Source organism: Cimex lectularius, unplaced genomic scaffold, assembly GCF_000648675.2.
Source record: "Cimex lectularius strain Harlan isolate CLEC.00 unplaced genomic scaffold, Clec_2.1 scaffold111, whole genome shotgun sequence".
Lineage (NCBI taxonomy): Eukaryota > Metazoa > Arthropoda > Insecta > Hemiptera > Cimicidae > Cimex > Cimex lectularius.
Genome location: NW_019392681.1, coordinates 525,227 through 549,622, shown reverse-complemented (window position 1 = coordinate 549,622; position 24,396 = coordinate 525,227). Strand labels below are relative to the sequence as shown.

Here is a 24,396-nt window from a genome sequence, read left to right as displayed (position 1 = left end):
GTGTAATTTAGAGTGAACAGTGTGGACGGCAAACGAACTCAACGCGAATCATGTAACGCGAATCTTGAAGAGGGGGCTGTTCCACTCAGTTGCTACGAACATGGTATAAACCAATAAGTTCAAGCGACTGTTCGTCACTCCACATCATGAACGTCCACACTACACAACTGCCACGAACGCCGTCCAAACAAGAACTGCGAGCGCCTTTGTGTTCGCACAAAAAACCGACACCCCGATGGATCCGGTCGAACGGTTGGGCGAGCGTTACATGTAATGCTCGTAGTAGCGTCCACACAAAGAATTCGCCTTGCATTACGCGTTACGTTACGTGTTACATTACACTCGTCTGGACCCGGCTTTAGGGAATTTTATAGTGTTTTGTGACTTAAATGTGTTTTTCTGTTGTTAATTTGTGTATTTATGAGTTTTTAGTTCATCACCCTGCAGACCATTTACATAATTTACTAATGATTACACTTCCTTGTGTGGCTTTTTAATTTTATAAGATGAACATCAACCTCGATAAATTAAACTCTTGCCTAGAGTTGGATAGTCCCGTGAATTTTGATTTATCGAGAGTAAACTGTAAACTGTTTGCCAGAAATTCTTTTTACATTTTAAATAATAAGTTTAAAATAATTTAATGTAAGATTGAAGAAAAGAATTGTATTGGGGTACGAGTAAGCTTTAAAGGATTTTTTTGTCAAAATTATTGTCAAAAATGGTAATAAATTAATTACACAAAGTATTGTCCATCAGTAGCCACTGAAAAGATGAATGGTTCAAGTGGGTGGATAATGAGACTTTCCTTAGGCAAATCTCGTGATGGACTTTCCTAATTTTGCTTAGAAGGATTTCAGATAATCCTGGCCAATCATTTATATTTTCGTTAATAAACATGAACGGACAACCATAATCATGTGCCAACTTGTTCCATTTGGAAAATCAATAACAATTTGTGTTCATCACGGCAGTGGCTGTAATTTTGGATAGAGGCTGCTTGAGTAACTTCCAAAGATTATCCAAGTTTTAGCGTTTGACACGATTCTATGTTCAATAATGCCTCCAAATTTGCATCCTTCACGTTTCTTATCCTCCATCTCAAAACTGCCACTTTTGAACCATGTACCCACGAAGTTGAAATTGATGAAACATACCTTCAGTTGATTTTTTCTTCAAATGTACATAGAAAAGTAAAGCTTCCTGCTGTTAGCACAAAAACCGATGTTTGGAAACTAAAAAACTATTTTTTTGCTCTTCTTTTCCGGTTGTTGAGTTTTTATATTTTTTGAGTTTCTTTTCACCATAAAACTATAAAGAAAATGAGTTTGAAGGTTTTCTAGTTCCTGAAAAGAAAGCCAAAAAATATAAAACAACAATGTTGTTTACACTTCGACAAAATGCAATTTAACACTAGTAATATCCAGTCTTGTAAATCCTTTAAAACTTACTTTCACCCCAATATTTCACATATCATCTATATTGGATATAATGATATATTTAAACATTTTTTTAGCAAATTCTTTATTTCTACGCAAGCTCTTTTCTTAAATATTTAAATATTACATTTGCCAACAAAAAATATTATGACAATGTGATATTTATGTTTCATTTGTAAATACTTATTTTCCCACACAACCAACTTTTACAAACATAACTTTTTAATTTTTCCAGGCAGGCAATTCCTTAAATAAAAAATTCAAATAATTAGTTAAATAAATAATTTACACTCACGCTAGACATTTTTAAATCTTTTCTTTCAAATCTGTGTATAATAGTGAAAAACAAGTATTATTTTTTGGATCAAAAAATGTAGCGATTTGAAAATATACCTGAGACTTCTTAAATGTTGAGTTCTTAGACTCTTCTGCTTCTTCGGGGATGTGGATGAGCTCAGCGTCCCAGATGAAGTAGAGAGGAGGGTTTCGTTTTTATCCTTTTCTTCCTCTTTTCCATCTGTACAATGCTCACATTTCCACGGCGATTTGGATTTCTTGTCCAGCGGAGGGTTCATGCAATCCAGGTGATAGCCCCTCTCGCATGAACCGCATTTCCATATGCAAATCTGTAAAGGAACAGACATCAAATCGTTAAGAGGATTTCCTTTTTGCATATTTTGAACGATTAAAGGAATAAAGTAAATTACAGACCTTGTCAGTACAGACTCTACATTTTGCACAAACGGCACATTCTTCGCAGTGCCAAATGTTCCCTTTGGTAATTAGGCAAGTGAACAGGTCGCCCTTAGCGGCGCACGATGGATGTACACTTGCACCGCAGCCACTGCATATACTCAAAGCCTCTTCAACTCCGGCTTTATTTTTATTCGCAGTTCCTAGGCACTCACTGCAGATTGGCAATCCTCGTTTAGGCTAAAACAAAAAGTCAAAACATTACAACTGATGTTACAATAGACAAATGAAAAAACTGTATTAATCTTGATGAATGGTTTTTAAGAACAAAAAAGAGAACACCATTCAAAAAGATCGTGTTTATGAAGGGGAAACCAATTAAATTTTATATTCAGTCATAAATAAAGCTATGACAATTTTGTAATTTTAGTTTCATCATCAAACCTATTTGCAACCCATTTAGAATCCACCTTTCCTCCTCGTAAATGATGCCCCTCGCGCACAACAGGTACTGACAACCTTAGTACACCACTTCTTCATCTCCCTCTCAACCCTTTTCACCCTTATGAAGTAAAGTACCACATTCAGAAATCCCAAAATAGAAAGTCCCCTCAATCTAATTATTTCCACCATTTTTCAAAACTTTCCACAAAATTTTTCTTAACCACAGTATGTAATGCCATCCTATGAACCACTCAATTTGGTAGAAATGATGAAAAAAAAAAAGGATTGACTCAATTTTGTTTCTTGTGGAAATACTGGAAATATTCTGTTGTTATCCTCATTCTCAAAACTCACAAACCTCCCAACCACATCCTCTTATACAGACCCTATCAGCCTGCTTCTTTCAATGTCCAAAATCCAAGACACTCTTAAAATCATTCCTTGTCACCAATTCGGCTTCTGTCATTATCATTTCATGATCCAACATCTGCTCTACAGAATAAAGAGTATTGCTTGGGTGCTTTCCTAGATGTAACACAGGCTTTCAATAAATAGGGTCGGTACCTGGTCACACTTTTTAAACTTAAATATTTCCTACCCATTCCTTATTACCTTATCATGAAATTTTACCTAACTGGCCGCTGCTTCAAAGCGAGATGCGGCACCAGTTCTCTTAAGTCAGACTTGTACAATCTGATGCTGACCTTCATATACATCCTAATAACATTATTTACCGGATGATACTGCAATTTTGTCACTCAAATCCTATCCAAGTCACTTCCAACATCCAAGTACACTTTGAGTTTATCGACAGGTGCAAAAAGTGGAGGACAAGATGGAATAAAGAAAATTGCACACAGGGTTCGTGCACATTGAAAATATAGTCTGTACATCAAAAACAAAGCGATACCGATTTCCATTAAAATCAAATACTTAGGACTAGACCTAGACATCAGAGTGACGTGGAATTCCCAAAACTTATGAGATAACACCTAAACAGAAGTCTTGGACTTCTAGGAACAAAATCCACCTTGACCATCAATACTAAACTGTTTACGCCAATGTAAACATTTTTATGTATGAATAGTCAATAAGAAATCTTATAATTCATTATCTTAAATTTATCATTTTAACAATTATGAAAAACAGAAAATTTGTAAAAATCAAGACGCTGGAGTCCCCGGTTTCCGACGGGTACGAATGAACGCACCTTTGACTTCGTCCGGCAAGTGGCTCCCAGACTCCAATCAAGATAAACACAAAATTATCGTCTGATCTTCACTGTCGTGAATCGACAACAAGACGTATGAACATCCTTATTTTTTTTCTTCTCAACATTGTCATTTTGTGTATCAACTTATCTCTCTCTTTATATCTATATTTCTTCTCGTTAACTTTGTTTTGTTTCTGGCCAGATTTTAATTTCCATATTTATATCATAAATTGTGAATTAATAAATTCGAACGAATTATTAAAATTTTTATACATTAAATCCTTTACGCAACAGCCGGCAACTATCCCTTGTAGCGCCGGACTTAGAGGGTAGATATTCAATACTTACTCCCGCCGGCGTCTACGAAACAAAACAAACCTTATGACACAGGACTATACTGCGACCACACATACAGAGTGGAACTGTGGGGTACCGCCAAGCCAAGGGTGTACTGGCATTGGCCAATTTCTCATGGCATGCGTACTCGGGGAGAGTGCGCTGGCCTTAGTGTTAGAAAAAAAAAGTTCCGCCACATAAATAATTAAATATTCAATAAGTTCTTGAAAAAGTGCAACAAATAATGAAATAATCACGTCTGGCATTTTATTAATGTCTCAAGGGTCCAATTGGTCCAGATACCAGAGATGACACAGATTCTTAGATGACGCACAAGAACCTTTTTATTTTTTATTAACGACGGTAGAAAATCAATTAATCCTTCAAAAACGAAATGAAGAATATTTTATTATATTTTTATAGACAAAAACTTATATTTAGGCGTTTTATTCATTATTATCTCAACATGAGAGAATCAGCAATGTCAAAACTTAAAACTGGTTTTTCTAGGCTACTTGTTTTTTATTTATTTATTTTAAATAATTTATAATCCTTTTTGCCATTAATTTCGGCTAATTTAAAAGACTTAAAAGGAAATTAACAAAGTAGGATTGACATAAGATTATATACATCGCAATGTCGGTTTAAAAAAAACAAAAAACTACCATATTACTTCTAAGTAAGAGCTTTTATACCCAATATTTCATGTTCATATCAGAAAGGTTGCGTAATGGGGCGAAAAAGTGATGAATTGTGAGGCTAAACGGATCAATAAATGTGTAACATCCAGTTGAATCAGTGGAGTACCGTCATTTCAGCATAAGTCAAAATATTTGTAACATAGAATTAAAATGATTAAAGAGCTCACAGACATCCTATTTGAGAAACCAACAAAATTACAATAATAAATTAACACGGTAATAATTAAAGATTCTGTTTTAGGGAAGCTCATCCTATATAGATTGGATAATTTATTCAACAAGAACGCAATTTACGTTACTAGTTTAGCATTGATTGCTAGGTTGAAAAAGAATTTCTGTTTCATCCTTAGCACGGTGTTCAATAAAACTAATCAAGGCCATTGTTTATTTAAGGACTATTAACTATACCCAATTATCCGGTTGTTATGTTATAAATAAATAGGTTTATTTGTAAATATTTGTTGTTCTAGTTTTACATACTGGACGAATTAAATAATTATACAGCCTGTTTTCACTCATCGATGCAGTTTTATTTTATTTAATGTTGAAATAAAAAATCATCTTGAGTTTGTGGATGGCAGGAAGTGGTCCATTTTAAAGAAAAACGCCGGTTTTTGATTTCTTCTCAGGTACAATCGTCGGAAAATTTGACAAGGATGTAATACAATAGACGAGGCGTGAAAGAAACTCCAGGAATTTATAATCACGCCAAAGGGAAATTTAAATGACGCTTTCTTTCCTTTCAGAACGACGATCCATTTCGTGGAAGATAGTGGTGGTTGATTAAGTAAATAAACTATCCGGAGTGTGGCCATTGCTATGGCATAAAAATTGCTAAAACTCATACGTTATTCTCAACGGACACGTGACAATTTAACAACCTGGAGGAAAACAAGAAATAATTTAAAATTGAGTACTGGTTTTGGTGGATCGTTTTATTTTCAATGGTTGCTACGGATTTAGACCAAACTTTTTTGGTGGTTCTAGACTCCAAAATATCGGACACGTTCAGCCGATTCTTTCGCCAAAACTAATTCTGAAAGTTGAAATTTTCCATTTTTTTAATATTTTTATTTTGCCGTTCTACTTGTTTAAATCAACTAGGTCAATAAATCATTTTACTTTTAATCTAGAACGCAATAAAAATAGTAAAATCATTTTACTTTTAATCTAGATCGCAATAAAAAATAGTAAAATCATTTTACTTTTAATCTAGATCGCAATAAAAAATAGTAAAAGCTATCAACGTTGATTAATAACCAAAAAATGTCTAAAATAACCAAATATTTTACAAATAAACTAGGTCGTAATTTTTTTCTGTGAAACTATATGAAATTTCGGTTTAGCACCCCTAGCGATCCCTAAATATAAATTTCTGTTTGAATTTAAATTTATCCATAATTTGACCCCTAAAATTTTTCCGATTTTTGAGAAGTCGTTATCGGAATATGTGATTGAAACGGTTGTAAGTTAAAACCAGCTAAAAAGATTTTAATTTCAAGTAGACCATTTGAAAGAAGAGTATCGTAGCTTTGTACCATTAAAATATATAAAATATTTCTATTAAGAAATACACAAAATAGAAAAATTGTCAGAAATTAACCTCGTTTTTTAATATATATAATGGAAATAGTCCGATTTTAATATTTGTTATAGTTATAAACTGAAATTGAAAATTTCTTTAAAACGAATTATCAACCATAAAAATCGGTCCATTATGAGAAAAATTATGTTAAGAGCTTACACCAGGAATGTCAGTCAGGCAGACACAAGTGAAATTATAACTCAAAAAATTAATTTACACCGATTTCTGTTAAAGTTGGTATCTAAGGGTTTTATAACGTAATATTCACGACAATGATGTCAAATTCAAGTTTGCAATCTACAAAAAATTATATGTGAAATGTACATTTCGGAGGTTGGAGAGCATTTCGAATCAAAATTTAAAAAAACATTTAATAAATTCATTCAAAAATTTTCCACCTTACCAACCCGTCAGCCACAGTTTTTTCCTTTCCTCCACCAATTTCATCTTTGAAAAAAGTAATTAAAAAAGAAATTATACAATTTTTTCCAGTTTTAAAAAGGATATTAAATGGAGTACTTAGTAGTTTTCTGGAATTTGCTGGTCTCTAGGTTTGGAAATAGTAGTTTAGAATCACCATAGTAAGTTTTTCAACTTTGAAAAAAAAAATTTTTTTTTCAAAGTTCTCGCTACTAAAAGCTTATTTTACGAACGTTTACTACTTTAGTATTGATCACATGTTATAGGAAATTTAACGTAGTTTTCAATGGTATCAACGTATTTGTCCAAAACATTTTAGTTTTGGAGATATCACTGTTTATTTGAAGCAAGGTCGTGAAATCTTAAAAAATCAGAAAAAGTGGAATAACTCCGAAACTGTTGAGATTCGGGCCATAGTCGATTAGGACTTTTTGGTTCCATTTTGAATGTAGAATCTACTGGCGAAGTTTGTAACACGAGTAACCGAACATCCTGTTTGTTGACATAGTTGATTTAAGCAAGTAGAATGGCAAAATAAAAATAGTAAAAAATCTGAAAATTTGAACTAAAAAATAAAAAAATGGCGAAACAAGTGTCTATTCATAAAAGGTAGCGGATACTTGTCCGATATTTTGAAGTATAGAATCACCAAAAAAGGTTTGGGCCAAATCCGTGACACACAAACCTATCTAGTCGACCCCTTGTCAGTTTGTCAAATGTGAAGAATTGTGTCGGCATTGTTTTTGCTCTTCGGTGTCTTTTATGTTGGACATTTTTATTTCTTATAATATAATTTTATACTTTTTTATCATCTCAGGAAAGTCAGTAAACTCTAAATTTGGTAATAATTGGTGTCGCCTTTGTTTGAGTATATTTTTCAGTTACACGTAAAGTTTTAAACTTGCTGTTGTTACATTTTATTTTTGAGTATGTATATTTGTTTTGATTTGATACTTCAAATGAAACTGATTTTGTTAGGAATATTTCTAAACGATTAAAAGATTTGGATTTTACAAAATGTCAACCAGTGTTTCATATCTTAAACTTTTACTATAATTTTATTTTCTTTCTAACTTGATTAACAAGTGAGATTTATTTGGACTATAAACCCAAAAATCTGATCAATTACATCTTATAGCAGTAAAAAAGTCTTCTTTTGACAAAAACGTTGACTTAATAAGTGTGATTTTTTTCTCTTTGTATACATATTTAGGATCGACAGGCAACACAATAATAGTGACTGTGGCTAATAATAGGGTTAATTTTTCCCCTTTTAGTGTGACAACAATATTCTAGGAACTACACAAGCAAATTAAACGAGTTGGCACGCTCTTACGTGCTTTTATATAGCTTGCCTCCTTGGAATATAACTCGACGCTCCTGTTAATTTTTTTTTTTTTTTTTTTTTAACTGAAGAGGTGATTAATGTAGTGATTATTTTAACTCTCTCTTTCTCTTACCCTCTCTATTTCACCCTCACTCCCTCTCTCTTTCACATTCACCCCTCTCTCTCTTTCACTCTCAGCCCCTTTCCCTCTCTCTATCACCATCTCTGTCTTTCCCTTTTCCCTCTCCGCCTCTTTCAGTAAAAGACATGTATCGTAGTATATTACTAATTTTTTCAGGTTGTTAGTAGTCATTCTGTCCATAGATGACTCAAGTACATTCACTATTATTGATTTTTTTTTTTTTTAAATAAATGTATATACACATTCTAAATAATTCGGTTCAGACATTATATAATAATACACATAGCAAGTTCTGTTCTTTTCGATATCCTGACGTATGAATGACTGTGGGGTGGTCATGAGACAGCTGGAAGGGAGACCCGACCTGAACCTACCTGAACAACTCAGGAGGCACCAAACGGGAGGCAGAGGTGGAAGCTACTCCTATTTAACTTTGACCACCCCACAAGTTGGTGATCTGAAGGATGTGTATGTGATTTTTTTTAGTTTGTAGTTAATTTAATATTCATTATCGATGTTTTGATAGTCCATTTGTAGATTGTAGATGCATATTATACTGCGTCCTTTAAGAACTGTTATATACTGATCCATATGCATCACCACTTCGCGAAAAGAACTCAGGTTTCGTTGTGGTTCAGGGAAAGGGAAAGGGTTTCTTACCCCAATTCCCAAAATGACACTTTCACCCGGCCTCAGCCTTGACCTTAGCCAACGAGTCTACACACAAGCAGATTGACCTAGGTCGGTCCATCCGTTCCGCTTCCATCGTCTGAAGAATTGCACGGGCTGGCGGTTTTTTCTTATTTTTTCCTTACTTTCCATTTTTGATTAACGGGTTTGTTTTCTACTCTATCCAAGGAATTTTGCCATTGCCCTACTTTTTACCTATGCGAAATTTGTTTTTCCGTTAAATTTGAAATGTCTGTAATGTAATTTTGTTTTTAAAAGAAAAGGTCGATAATTAATCATTATAATAGGTCGTGTACTTCATTCCATTTCATGACAATTCCTTCCTTTCCTGGCAACAGCTTTTTGGTTTGGTTCTAAACATAACCAACTAGATTTTATGTTTGCTTTATCATAGATTCAAACAATTATTTTAAACGCCTTTTTTTGTTAATTGCTGGGAGCAAAACGGCTGAATCAGACTAGGTTTTCCCCATGATCGTCACTGAACAGTTTCAGCTTAAAGGACTGTTTATATCGTTTCTTTCTTAGAAATTATAATTTTTTAAAAATTTACCTTGGCACCTTGAAAGGGGAATCACAAAACACCCCAGCATTAAACAAAAACAAAGTGTTAATTCGGACAACCTTGTCTGATAATTATCCCTAAGTTTCCTCTTTACCTTCTGCGATACGAGATGGATGAAAATTGAATAAAAAACGTGTGATGCAAAGAAATTATTCTTGTTGGCGTCACCATGATCAAAGCAATATTCAATATTGAAAAAAATCCGTCTAATATTGACATGCGTTAATCAATATTGATCAGACCTAGCTTAAACGGACAAGTTTTTTCTCTGTTGCCTGAGTGTTTTCATGTAAACCTCATTAACCCTAAACAATACCTGAATAAAACAGTTTATATGTAATTTATAATGAATCAATTGGAAACTATTTTTATTGGTGATGTGTGTGTGTGCGTGTGTTTGTCCCACGTGACACCAGATGATAGTTACAAAACGTCATTCAGACACAAAATATTCTAACACAAACTGACCGATTTCTTCCTACATAAATTTAAAAAATATATATATTAAAACAGATTATACTATCCAAACAGGGGGATAAAGTGAGAAATTAGTAACTTTTCTAATTATTTGTATAAGACAGGGTGACTGTCACAACTAAGCCCAATTGGAAATCATGACATATCTAATGGATCGAGACAAACTGTTCAGTTAAGTCTTAGTAACATTGCATTACTAAAATAAGTAGTTTATAACACACACACAAAAAAAACAAGCTTTGTCTTTAACTTTGAGCTTAACTCTTTCACAATTTGCCATAATTTCTATTTCTAAGACCAAAGAGCGCCTGTTTTTCATTTCTTCCGGAGAAAGCCGTACTTATTTGAAATCCGTGAAAGCTGTCCTTATGCTAAATGCCCACGAACATACTTGGGGTTCTCTCAAGTGACATCGAGGGTGTGGCATGACAGACAATATCCTCCGATACTAAACGGCGATAAATCCACTTATATGGACACAAGACGAAGTCGGTTTCACCCCGAACCAGGTCAATCGATTGTCGAAGATAAATTTCATTGATTGACTTTCTACTAAAATCACACGGTTGTTACAAAAATATATGTAACTACATTTGTTAACTCGAGACATTGAGCATATTGCCAAAAGGTAACATTTCTTCTCCGTCAAATGATATTTTCGGATACTTAAAATTTATTTCAAATCTGCAAACACGATTTTTTAGCCTGGACCGTTATTACAAATAGAAAAATTCGTGCAGTAGTATTTTTATAGTAGGACCCGGCTGTTAACGGTCGGAAGTCTGGGCAGCTGCTGCGGGACAGATGGGAAGACAGGTGAGGCGTTTTACAATCACCGGTTCTCAAGTAAAGGGGCCAACAAGCCCTTTTCTTCACCCTTCTATCTGAGGAATCGTCTTAATAAAAATAATATGCAATAAACTAACTCTCCCATAATCAAACCATCAACTTTGGCAGAGTTTTAACCATCTTAGAAGAAACCGTGATCGATGATAAACAATTTATATGTGAAGGGCTTCAAGTATGCCTTATGTGGCGCACATGTGGCCGTTTTTTAATAATCCTTGGGAAATGATCACGAAACGTTTTGAGACACAGCGTATTTTTGACTTTTAATATTTCAAGAGGCATTTGATCCATTTATTTATTTATTTATTTTTTTTAGTCGTCTACGGGGTACTTGTATACTTGTGTGTGACTGAACCTCCATCTGTGAAAATATTTATGACAGGTAAGAGGTTCAATAAGAAGAATAGATAGTTGCCATGTGAAGATCTCGGTTAAGTGAATTTTATATACATAAAAACAGACAGAAACAATTAGGAATTGAATATTGGAATATTTGGCCAATCTGTAAACTTGGCACTCAGATGTATGTCAAAAGTGTGGATTTTGATGGTAATTTTGATCGTAGGTTCAGTAGGTAGTAAATCATTTTAAATAGTTTAAGGATCTGTTTTTTCATCGCCTGTGCGAATTCCACGTGACGTATCCTGTCAAATGTTTGTCTAAATAGTTAACTTGGTCAAATTGAGGTTAGTTGGTTGTATAGGTATATGCTAGGATAGGCCTCATGGCGGAGTTACATGTTGTGCAGGGTTCATTTTCCTTTTAAACTTTATTTTCCAACGATTGCTTCATTTTTCAATAGGTCATTACGAATTTCTATATGTCAGCTATCTATAAATATCTATAATCTAAATCTATAAATGCATTCTTTGTGACCGAGCTACTCAGCAAAAGTAGACTTAAAACATTTTTTAAAAAGAAGCAAATTAATATTAGTTTTTTGCACCACCAAAACCCCCTAGATACGAATTTTTGGGAAAATCAAAAGATTTTTTTCCAACAAATTTTTCGTCTTCCAGACTGATCTATGATTTTTCCCAAAATCACAAAAATGGTGATATTTTAGAAACGACTCCACCGATCTACCGGATATTTTACAGAGGTGACAAAAACCTAGCCTCCGTAAATTATTTAAAACCTGAGATATAAAATAAAACGTTTGACGTGATTGTTTTGATTTCATACTAATTGTTCTCATTTACATTGACATCATATCTAAACGTTGTTGACGTAGGATGAAAGTAGAACAATCCAGCTTTCCTGAGCCATAACGTTAATTTGAATAAAATCCACATGAGTTATAAATTTTTACGTGGAACAAAGGTCGCCGGACAGAAGATAAAAAATACCCGGACTAGGGGTAAATCCAGCCCAAAAATGTTTATATTTTGTTTCCCATAAAAAGTTAGATTTAAGGACTTAAAAGGTACTTAACACAAATCTGAATTGGGTTTTTCGAAAACAATCTTTTTGAGCTTTCTTTGTTTTTAACTTTTCACATCTTACCGCACATATTATCATCCTACATATTATTTTCTTATCCTAGATTTTTTGTTTTCAATCGAATGATATATAATAATCTTGAAATACACACACAACACAAACGGAAAAAGTTAAACAAAAAACTATTTAAATTTCCAATGGCAACAATGCCATATTAGCCGCGTGTCTTTTTATTTTTCGACCTAGTATCGCCAAGTTTCATTGTAGTAAGTAATCACTCACTAATCAGCAAATATATGATCTGACTGCGTTTTTCGTATATATTTTATTGTAACATATGAGCCAAAATAAAGAAATATATAAAGTTAATCTTTATTTGATGACGTCCAGCAATTTTATAATATTGCGCCCAAATTGCATGCATTTTGTTGTACTGCTTTATCCTCATCCATATTTTTTTAAATTTACTATTTACGATTTTTCAATCTTAATAGTATATCCATTATATTTCGTGGTCCGATTGACCAAATAACTTCTTTCAATTAATTAATCGTTTTATGTAAGGTATTGGTTGAAATGAAAAAGCTAGTGTCACGAGCGGAATTCGAATCCCCAAAGCCGAAAGTCGTGGGTTCGAATCCCGCTCGTGACAAAAGCTTTTTCATTTCAACCAATACCCTACATAAAAAGCTTAATAATATAGTTATTTTCCAAACCTTTTGTTGTATTAGCTGTTTTATCATCAGAAAACCCGTCATTAAAACCCGTTTTTATCTTCACTATTGGAATCATTTGGGAATTAAACATTTAAGACGTTTTGAAAAAGATTTTTTTGTTCTACTGCTAAACTTCAAAATATTTTGTAATTTTTGAAATCTAACATAGTTTCTGAAGAAAGCTAGGTCAACCCAGAGATTTCTTTGTGCCAAATCAAAATAAATTAATTAATAAGTCGAACTGCGTTTGGTTTTGTTTTTGGTCAGGGACAGGAGCTTTGAGAAATTGCAAATATTTAAAACGGGAGACTTGCTAAGCATAAAGCAATGAAGTCTATTTTATTCTGTGACATTCATTTTCCGTCGTATATTTAAGTCGGGTTTTGACAAAAGAGCACCTTCCTTGAACCGACCAATGAACCATGGACGACATGCCTGATTTTACAGACCTATATAAACCTAAATATACCATAAACTTTACAGAATGTCGACCTCCACCACAAGGATGATTCATTGTAGACAACACAGTGTACAAATCAGTAAACTTTTTAGTTACTGTTTATCTTATAGCAGGCACTGGATTAATTTGACTAAACAAATAAACGTAAAGATTAAGGTTTTCTTTAGTACATTTCCTGGTTAATACGTCAAATCGAGAATATTGACGCAATAATCTTTGTAAAAAACCATTTGGCGGCAACAGTAACGACAAGGGGTCGTCCGTCCTCATGTTCCTCCCTTTCGCCCTTTCAGAAGGGTGCAACAGATGTAACTACCGGCAACATAGCTGCCGTTAAAATATCAATTCACCTGAATTTTATAGAGGGGTGATTTCGTGTTCCCCCCAACCAACAAGACTAGAACCGGAACAATAAATGAATGATAAATGAATTGGTAAACCAAATTATTAAATTAAATTATTTGTTGTTGTTTGTGTACTTGTGTACCTTGAGTATGCAATTTGTGTGTGTGTGTGTGTGTGTGTGTGTGTGTGTGTGTGTGTGTGTGTGTGTGTGTGTGTGTGTGTGTGTTTTCAACATGAATATACAAAACATAAAAAATTTAGAGAGAAAGATGAACCTTTCGCCTATTTGAGTTATCACGACCAAACATGACACTGTTTTCATTTAGTAGAGATCGATTAATGAAAAAACTTCTTATCAGCTTTGTAGAGATTATGTAGTAGATTTAGATTTTTTTAAGGGTATTATTGCAAGGTAGTAAAGGTTTTCGGTGGTTTGTACCTGAGTGAATTGACTTTTCTGATCATCCTTGTCAGCCTATCCTTCCTATTTTGCTATGTTGAAAGTTTGATATGTTAATGAAGAGGTTGGAAAGTCGAAAGGCGAAATAAGCGACGAAGATCCTATATATAAAATTTACCAGTTCATCCCCTCGTAGAAGACAATATACCATTACTGTACACTTGTTGATTACAATTTTTTGAAATTTTCTAATCTTTCAAATTCTACAATCAGATTGTAAACGAGAATCCACCACCCATGGAAGATGGCGATCTGCTTAACGACTCTTATAAACCGAACCAGCGAATTAGATTGACCAGGATGGTCGAAGATTCCAAACTGCTAATTAATCGCTTTAATCCTCGACAGAATATCTCACAACCTGTTGATTACATTTTTGTTACGTTTTTCCAAATTTCTTATCTTTCCAATGCTACAATTAGAAAGTAAGTAGTAGTAAGTAAACGCGAGCCCATCACCCACGAAGATGGCGATATGCCAAATTACTGTTAAACCAAACCAGAGACACTAGGCTAACCAGTTCTCACAGACGTCCAAGCTACTTGCCATAGAACTAATCACAATATCTGAAAACTTGTAAATAATTTCAATTTCAATATGAATTCTGCATAGACTCTGGCAAACCTAACCATCCACACGAGGATAATCGGGATTATCACAGACGTCCAAGCTACTGATCATAGAAATAATTAAAATTTACATTTTTTTAACTTTATAATCTATCAGACTTTACAATCAGTTTCTAAATTCTGCACAGATTCTGGTAAACCAACTCAGCGAGACTGGACGGTCCAGGATGTTCGTAGACGTCTAAGCTACTGGTCATAGAACTAATCATTCCTTTTTTTTATTTTATAATATTTCAAACATTACAATTTCAATATGAATTCTGCATAGAATCTGGCAAACCTAACCATCCAGACAAGGATAATCGGGATTATCAAGGACGTCCAAGCTACTGGTCATAAAACTAATTAAAATATCTCGATTTTTAATTATTACATTTTTTTAACTTTACTCAAACTTTACTTTTCTGCACAAAGACTCTGGTAAACCAACTCAGCGTGACTGGACTGACCAGGATGTTCGAAGACGTCTAAGCCACTGGTCATAGAACTAATCACAATATCTCAAAACTTGTCGATTTTTCAATTTGATTTTAAATTGTGCATAAAGGCTGATAATCCAATGATAATAGACGTCGAAGCTACTTGTCATAGAACTAATCACAATTCTCTCAGAACTTTACAATTACGTGTTTTTACTTTCCAAACAATCAAACTTTATAATTTGTGTTTAAATTGAGCACAAAGACTCTGGAAAATCAAACCGAGACTAGGCTGATTAGAAAAAACCTAATTAGTTCATCACCCCGCAGACCTCAACAAGAAACCGCATGTATATATACCAAATTGTTGAAACAAATATTTTTTACACCAATAGCTATCTAAAGCTTAAAAGAAATTATATCTTACCTTAGGAGGTTCTTCTGAGTCTGATTTCCTCTTGCGGCCCGGTTTCCCGGGAGATGAATCAAAACCGGACTTCTTGTAGTAGGACTTTGGAGTTTTCGGTTCGTCGTACAGCCCTTTGTAATACTTGCCGTCCAAAATCACCAAATTGCGTTCAACAGCGCGTTTCAGAGAGTTCTTAACGACTTGGTTCAAATCGACGCCCGGCTTGATGTTGAGGCAGTTTGACTGCTGGACGTACTTTTCGATGGACTTCAGAGAGGAGCCGTCGCCGTCGTCCAGATCCTTGACGGCTTTGACGACAACCTTTATGAGATCCGCGTCCTTGTCGACGACGATAAACCTGTTGTGGGCACCGCCTGGGTCTTTGAAAGACTCCTTTCCCTTGTTGATCACCTTAAGGACGAGTCCTTTTTCGACCAGATCGTCCAAATGGTTGGTGATCGTTGATTCTGTGGCCGGCTCGTGTTGTTTGATCGCGTTGACGATCCTTTCCACAGACGGCCTCTGCTTCTGCTGTCGAATCTTGTTGATGGCGTCCAAAACCCATTTCAACCATTGCTCCGTACTCTCGTCTTCTTTCATTTTAAAGTTTTCAACAGTTTTTTTTTCTCTTAACACTACCACTGTTTTTGTTTTGTTTTTTTAATTAATATTCTATTAGCACTAGTTTATTGTTCTTCCTAAGGAGCGGCATTGCTCCAATATGCATAATGTCCTCACGGCGAAATCACATTCTGAATAATACTCAATACTCATTTTTACGAATAAATCTAACACTGTGGCCCGCGCAGTCTCTCCGCTGGAACATGGAACCTACAACAAACAAAATTAGTTAATGACGAAAATTAGTTAAGGTCCACTACAAAATTCGTTAAGATCCACTACTTTACATACACTAAGAATTTATTATTGACTCAGTACATCATCAACGAGAAAAATGCATCATTGATTTTTTTTACACAAATTAACCTGTTTTTAAAATCTTAGGCGAAAGACAAAAATAACAGTTTCAGCAATACATAATTCAATATTGCCTAGGACCTCAGGAAAAACTCACACCTTCTAAAACATTATAAAAAACTTGGCCACAATTCTGGTCCGGATGTTGTCGCTGTTTATTCTCAAACTCAAAAGGTCTAGATAACAGCGAGTTGAGAAAAAACAGCGAGAATATCCGGACCTGCAATACCAGGGAACTGATTACAAAAGGAAAATTGCCTAAACTAAGTGAGTTGTTGGGAAAGATTTTCTGAATTGGTAAGAAACGATGCCAATGGCAGTCAAGTTTTTTGCACTATAAATTGGAATATTTTTAAATTTAATCATTACCGAGTTAAGATCCAATTACTAATCAAAAAATACAAGATGGTAAATACAAATTTTTAATGGGTAAAATGACTAATATAAGTCAGTAATAAAATACCAAATTCACACGATCATCGTAAAAAATATCTACAATTATAAACAAACTATCACCTAATCAAATCTAATAATTGAAAATACCAAAATGAAAAGGGTAAACCGAAAAAATAAGATAATTTGCAACGAGCGGGTATAAATAAATACAAAAACAAACAAAAAACAAAAGCAAACGGTGCTCGTCCATTTCAGGAAAATTAAAAATAGATAAGTAATTCTTAATAGGAACTCAAGGAGATAAAAAGCAATGAAATAAGGTTAATGTTAAACCGACAATTTCATATTTAATTGTGCCGCAGAGAGAACGATTAAAAAATGATTGTGTGTTATGAAGTCTTATTGGGCTTTGAAAATTTCGTTTATTATTGTACTGTTGGGTGTTGAAAATCATTCTGAAAGCTTTATAGAAATTGATTGATACTTAGGCTAGTGTTTGTAATTGTACGGCGGAGGTGAAGGATAATGAATGAAAGTGAGTCATTGTGACGGTTAGGAGTGTAGAAAAGTGATTGTGTGAGTGAATGAGGAAAGTAAAGAGTGGATGAAAATGAGTGAGGAAGGTGAATTATGAATGAAAGTGATAAATGAGATGAAAGTGATTGTGCTCTCAACTCTGACCACCTCAACCTAATCGGCTTACTCCTTCCTCAATCACTCACACACTTTCATTCACTCTCCTGTACCTCCTCACTGACTCACACACTCTCTTTCATTCATTCTCTTGTACCTCCCTTAATCTTCCATTTACATTCACTCTATTTTATCTCCCTCACTAATTTTAATTTTCTCTCCTTTATCTCCATTTCTACATCAATTTCATTCGCTCTTCTCTCCACCTCCCTCCCTCACTCACACACTCCTTTCATTCACTCTCATTTACCATCCTCACTCACTTTCATTCACACTCCTTTACCTTCCTCATTCACTCACACAATCACTTTTCTACACTCCTAACCCTCACAATGACTCACTTTCATTCATTATCCTTCACCTCCGTCCTACAAGTATCAATCAGTTACAATAAAGCTTTCAAAAACAACTAAAAACGTTAATAAACCCCTTATCAAAATTATTACAAAATCAAACTACTAACGACTACTACTCATTTATTATTATTATCTAAAAAATATACTTTTATAGTATAATTATTTTAAAATAGGTATTTCTGGTATCCTGAAAGGCTATGGAACTTCTCGCAAAGTACTCCAGTGTTAAGAGTACGACTTGTTGAAAAAAAAGGCCATGTTTGTTACTTAAGACCAATTCCGACTGTCAAGTACAGAATGTTAGGATCCGTTAGGAATTACTACGCAAGAGTAAATAACACAAAAACAAAATGGAGGTCTCGTCAGTTTTGAGGGAAAAACTAGTTGACGACAAATTGACTACTTTTTTGACCGGGTAAACATGTCTGTAGCCATGTACAAAATTACTCTAAATTGTCGTTTGTGTCCTGAAAAAGAATATGCGCGAAGGACTCCTGGTTTTTCTGGGAAAAGGATTTGATACGTCAAAAATGGTCAAAAATCCATAGTTTTTGCCCCTGGTATGAAAATACCCATTAGGAATTACGACAAACAAATTGGGATCAACAAAGACTAATCAAGGCGGATCAGCCCATTATGACGAATATTTTCCTTTTTTGACAGCTTACTTTTAATTCAATTTATTTTCTTTGCAGTAGTCTAATTTTAATACATGCAAACAAGACCTTGTAAAAATGGTAATCAGACTCCGGAAAAGAACCTCATGAACAAAAGACCCATTAGTGCAATGAAAACGTTGTGAATAACTAATTTATTAAAGTTTTTGAAAAATGTCAAAACCAACTATAAATATAAACGTGTTTATTTAATTTGTGGATAGTCAAATATTGAAACTGCCGTTTTATTACAAGCTTAATCGATTTTTTCTAGTTCTGATCCTGACAAAGAATTCGTGCAAATTGAGAGTTAAAATATTACTTGAAAAATCTATATAAAATTATGATTACTGGACAAAACCATTAAAATAGAATTTAATATCAACATAGTCAAACATATTAATGCAAATAAAACCTGAAGAAGAAAGCCTGGATACCGTTTACTATTAATTTATTCGTCTTCTTCAGTTTTAATAGAAAATGGCATGATTCAAACCTATAAAATGCACACTGATCAATATAACTTGAATTTCACAAGATTATAGAAATAGTTTTGTTTTAAATACTCAAAATCCATTTTGAAACCTTTTCAGCACTAGAAAACCTGACAAATGGAATCTGAATTATAAATTAGGGCATAATATTTTACGTAACGAAAAACCACACTACATTTTACGAACATTTCACTTATTTTTCGTCCTTTGAAACAAAATGTAATTTTTATATTTTTTCCATCCTCCGTGATGTGTAATCAGAATTTTTTCGCCAGCACGTCACTGTCATAAAAGCTTGACTTGGAATGAAATAAACACTGTTTATTTAATTTAAAAAATATATATATACATGAACATTTTATTAAAATTGTACCTGTATAGAGGATTAATTAGCGGCAAAAAGGAAAATTAAAAACAAACAATTTAATAAACAATCGATTAAGGAAAATAATTAAATTCCCGACAGTGAAAAATATCAGTTGTTTTCAACCATAAAGGATTTTTTTAAAGTAATAATGCAAAATAAAATAAATATATATGAATAAATATTGTGGATCTGTTGTTTTTATTAGATGATAAAGTGTGAATAGATTTCAAACTAATTGTTTCATAATAAATAATGAATGTGTTGTATCAATAGGTTTGTTTTACAAAGACAAAGATGTAAGATTTTAAACTAAAATAACATATCGCCTGTAGTTACAAATATATAAACCCGCAATTTATCTATTAATAAACAAACAGTAACAATTAAAAAAGTTTTAATACCAATTAGAAAAAAATTTTTAGCAATTAAGGCTTAATTTTAGGACATAGTCATCACATCAATATTAAGTGGCAAATGTTGGACTTTAAACAGTGGTCAAGAAACACCAAAAACGTACAAAATCTAATTTAATTTGGTAATTTTTGTAAATATTTATGCACCCATTTTTTAATACAAATTATAATAATTGTTTGCATGATGTGTTTGATTTTGTTTGTCAGGACACAACATTCAAGGTCAGTTTTCTAGTTTTATCGACAGATTTTTTTTTTTTTTTTTAATTTGAACAATCTGCACACCAAATACATACAAATGAAATTCTGACATTGCAAATGAAGAGTTTTAACACAAAAAAAATATCTATGGTAATGATGACCAAATTATTTGGTTGGAAGTGTCAATCCTTACCCAATACCATCTAACCAATGCCTATAATTTGCAGTTTTCCGTGTTCGAATATGTCATGGCATCGTAATAAATCAAAATGTTTAGAAAATAGATAGACAAAAAAAATTTCAACCACTACTAATTGCCAACAATAGTACCAATTGATTTAAAAAGTTTATCATCAAAGAGATTAATGCAATGCATACCATTTAAATATGCACTTAATATTCATATTTGAGCAAAATAATTTCTAAGTTGAGTTTTCATTGCTGTCAATAATAATTAATTTAATAGACATTGCTCTAGTGAGGTTGAAAATTATGTTTGTTTGTTTTTTCTTTGGGGGGGGGGATTATTCTTTTTTCTAAACTACATGATTTTGAATACCAAATTGCACTATTTATTAAATCATCATAATTTTAACGTATACAACGAATTGTAAATTTGACTTCTTCGAACTGCAAAAAATATATGTTTGATCGATAAAAACTGGTTTGAAAATTGTCGTCCTTGAAATGCCATTTATATAACTGAGGTGCTCCGCGTCCGGATGAAAACACCGCATACATTTTACTGAAAATTTTTTTATTTGTATGTCTATGACAATAGGCAAACATTACTCACCTACAGTTCATTGTTTCTTGTTTATCCTAGAAATTAACCCGGATAGATCTTTGTTATCACGACAATGTTGACACGTTTTTGTGATTTTTCTAACGGTTTCTGTTATTATTTTGGTCGAAGAGGGTCTGTTTTTATTTGATCGATAATTTGTTATTGAATAAAACAATGTAAATAAACAGTCATATTTTCAATTTACCGTGTAACAAGAACAGGAGATTCGATCAACTTTGACCTCCTTACATTAAAAAAATAAATAAATAATATTTGTTATTATATAATGCATAATAAACGGAAAAGAGATATTCAGATTAGCTTCCCAGGCTTTCACTGCATTAATGTTTTTAAAGGGTACTTGACGTTCAAAAGAGTATAAAAATTGTTTCGGAAGAATATATGAAAAATGAAACATGTACGAAAAACAACATAATTTTAGGTAAGAAAACCGCAATATTTCTTTTTGTTCAAAAGAGTACAGAAATAATAATTTTGTATTTTTTTGTTGTAATATATCATGTTTAATCGAATTGCATATATACAACAGGGGATTCGAAGAAAAATCTGCAAAAATTAAAATATATAAAGCAATATAGAAAACTAAAAATCTAGTGTCTCTTGTTGTTCAAAAGAGCACAGAAATCGTCGGACAAAAAAACAACAACAAAAAGTCTATCCATGTTAACAAATTAACAACACTGTGTCTCTTGGTGTTCAAAAGAATGCATTGTTGACGTAAGAAAACAATAAAGCCAACCACGCATGACGTCCCTTGAGAAATAGTTTAAAACACAGGCATGTCAAAAACACTAACACGCAAGAATAATAGCGCATGACTTTTGATCAAATGAGTAAAAACCTAAAAAATATTTAACAAATTGTTTATAAACCAAGACATTTAATGGCATACGTGTATGAAAATTACTTTTAACAGAAAAAAGAGAAAGAAAACACGTCTGCCTTTTCAAGAAAACAACATGCAAAACTTATTAAATTATTTATTAATTATTAAATTATCTTGCAATATAGTTTCATCATCTCTGATCATCATGGTCCAATACAATTTTTTATGACAAACACATTTAACATAATTTTTATTAAAGCTTTATGTTTATGTGCATTTTAAATTACATTTTCCCAGATTTATATATAATATAAATATGTATTTCATTTAGAGTAAATGAAAAAACAAAATGTAAAATTATATCACTTATGCAGTTCAGTGTATGTACAGTTTGTGAAATTTCCTTCTGCGGTTTGCAGAGTGATAAACTTGTAATGTAATCCTTACTGTAATCCTGTAATGTAATCTCAGTATCTATCGATATTTAAAAGAGTATAAAATTTATTGAAAAAAAAAACAATGTAAGAAAACAATTTGCAAAATAAGCGAAATATCTCTTGATGCTAAAATGAATTCAGAAATAATATTTTTAGAATTTTTGTTGAAATATCTGTTTTTTTAATCGAATTGCATATAACCAAGGGATTCAATAACTTAGATTTTTGAAACTAGTGTTAACTTACGATCATCTAATTTAAAAGGAAATCTAAGTACTTGGTTTCTCTTGATGTGCAAAAGCATAGGAAATGGTTGGAAAACAAAAAGTCTGCCTACTTAAGAAAGAAACTAATCAAACTAAGAACGGCAGTGCCTCTTGATCTTCAAAAGAGTAAAGAAACTGTTGAAAAACAAAACAGGGATGTTTGGGCTAAGAAAACGACAAAGCCAACAACGCACAGCGTCCCTTGGAGTTCAACAAAGGCACATAAATAGTCCCAGGAAAAACACAAATCACTCCAAAAATATGTCCATAAATGATCCGTCAGTTTAATATTAAAATTGGAATCACGACCAACGGGTTCGACCGGGTTTATTTAATTCGTGTGCACCAAAAACAAATTCCCACCAACAAAATGTGCCCGCTCTCCAAAAATAGGTGGGCAAACAAGAGCTATTTTCAGTCGAAGGGTTTTATGCATCCGATCACAAATAAAAGGTAAAAAATAGAGGGGATTTTTTGAATAAAAGACAATGAGCGAATCCTTGTTTTTTCCACCAGATAATCATAGGTGTTACACCTCTATAAAACAAAACAAAAATTCGATGAAATAAAATTGGTAAAATTGGTAGTGAAATTTGATTTTTTTAACCGGCTGTTACACAAGATCATGTAATTTAAGAAGACATCTAACAAAGGGCCGACCAGGTCGGTAGGTAAAGGATTTGGACTAAACTTTTTTTATGATTCTTACCCCCAAATATCGGACACGTATCCGCCAATTCTTGTGAATAGGCCTTGTGGTTTCGCCAAAAAATTTCAGTTTTAATTTTTTTAATATTTTTATTCTATTCTATTTGCCTCTATTCTACTTGCTCAAATCAACTATGTGAATATATCATTTTACAGCATTTTTATGAAGATAGCAATAAAAGTACAGTAAAAGCTACCAAAGTGTATCAATAACCAAAAAATTTCTAAAAACCAAATATTTTTCTAAGAAACTAGGTCATAATTTTTTTAGTGAAACAAATATGAAATTTCGTTTTAGCACCTCTAGAGATCCCTAAATATTTGTTTGAATTTAAATTTATTGATTATTTTTTTAACCCCTAATATTTTTCATATTTTTGAGAAGTCGATATCGGAATATCTGATTGAAACGGGGATAATTCAAAAATAGTTAACAGGATTTTAATGTCTAGTAGACCATTTGAAAGAAGAGAAACGTAGCTTTTTAAGGGCGCATGAACCATTAAAATAAATAAAATATTTCTATAAAAAAATACACAAAATAGCAAAATTATTTGTCAGAAATTAACCTTTTTTTAATGGAAATAATAGTCATTTTCAATTTGATACTGTTTATAATTGCACTTGACAATTTCTTTAAAACGAATTATCAACCATGAAAATCGGTCCATTAGCTTTTGAGAAAAATTATGTTCCAGTTTGCACTAGAAATGCCAGTCAGGCAGACAGGCGTCGAAATTATCAGTTAAAAAATTAATTTATACAGATTTCCGCAAAAGTCGGTATCTAAAAGTTTTATGACGCTAGAATCATGGCAATTGGGTCCAAGTTTTGGCCAATTTCTGACCCCTACTTTGCTTACACAATGTTTGTTAAAATATGCAAAAAAAGAGCAAACGAAAAACGATTTAAGCTCATTTAATTGCGATTAAAATTAGATTTTGAAAAAAGATTTATTAACTCTAAGTCTATTTATTAAGAATTTTCTTAAGCCTATTTACAATGATTTACCTCCTATTTTAAACATGTACTCTA

General features: G+C 32.9%; 1 protein-coding gene across 2 annotated transcripts in view; it reads right to left on the bottom strand.

Moving 5' to 3' along the window:
• LOC106668610 (histone acetyltransferase KAT6B-like) overlaps positions 1–24,396 on the bottom strand; it is a 37,822-nt gene that overhangs the window by 10,470 nt on the left and 2,956 nt on the right. For both annotated transcript variants that reach the window (XM_014397516.2, XM_014397517.2), the window contains exons 2-4: positions 15,781–16,593; positions 2,151–2,372; positions 1,833–2,065 (exon numbers count right to left, since the gene is read on the bottom strand). In XM_014397516.2, the coding sequence (XP_014253002.1) occupies positions 1,833–2,065; positions 2,151–2,372; positions 15,781–16,362 (1,037 nt within the window). In that variant the 5' untranslated portion in view covers positions 16,363–16,593. The remainder of the gene's footprint in view (positions 1–1,832; positions 2,066–2,150; positions 2,373–15,780; positions 16,594–24,396) is intronic.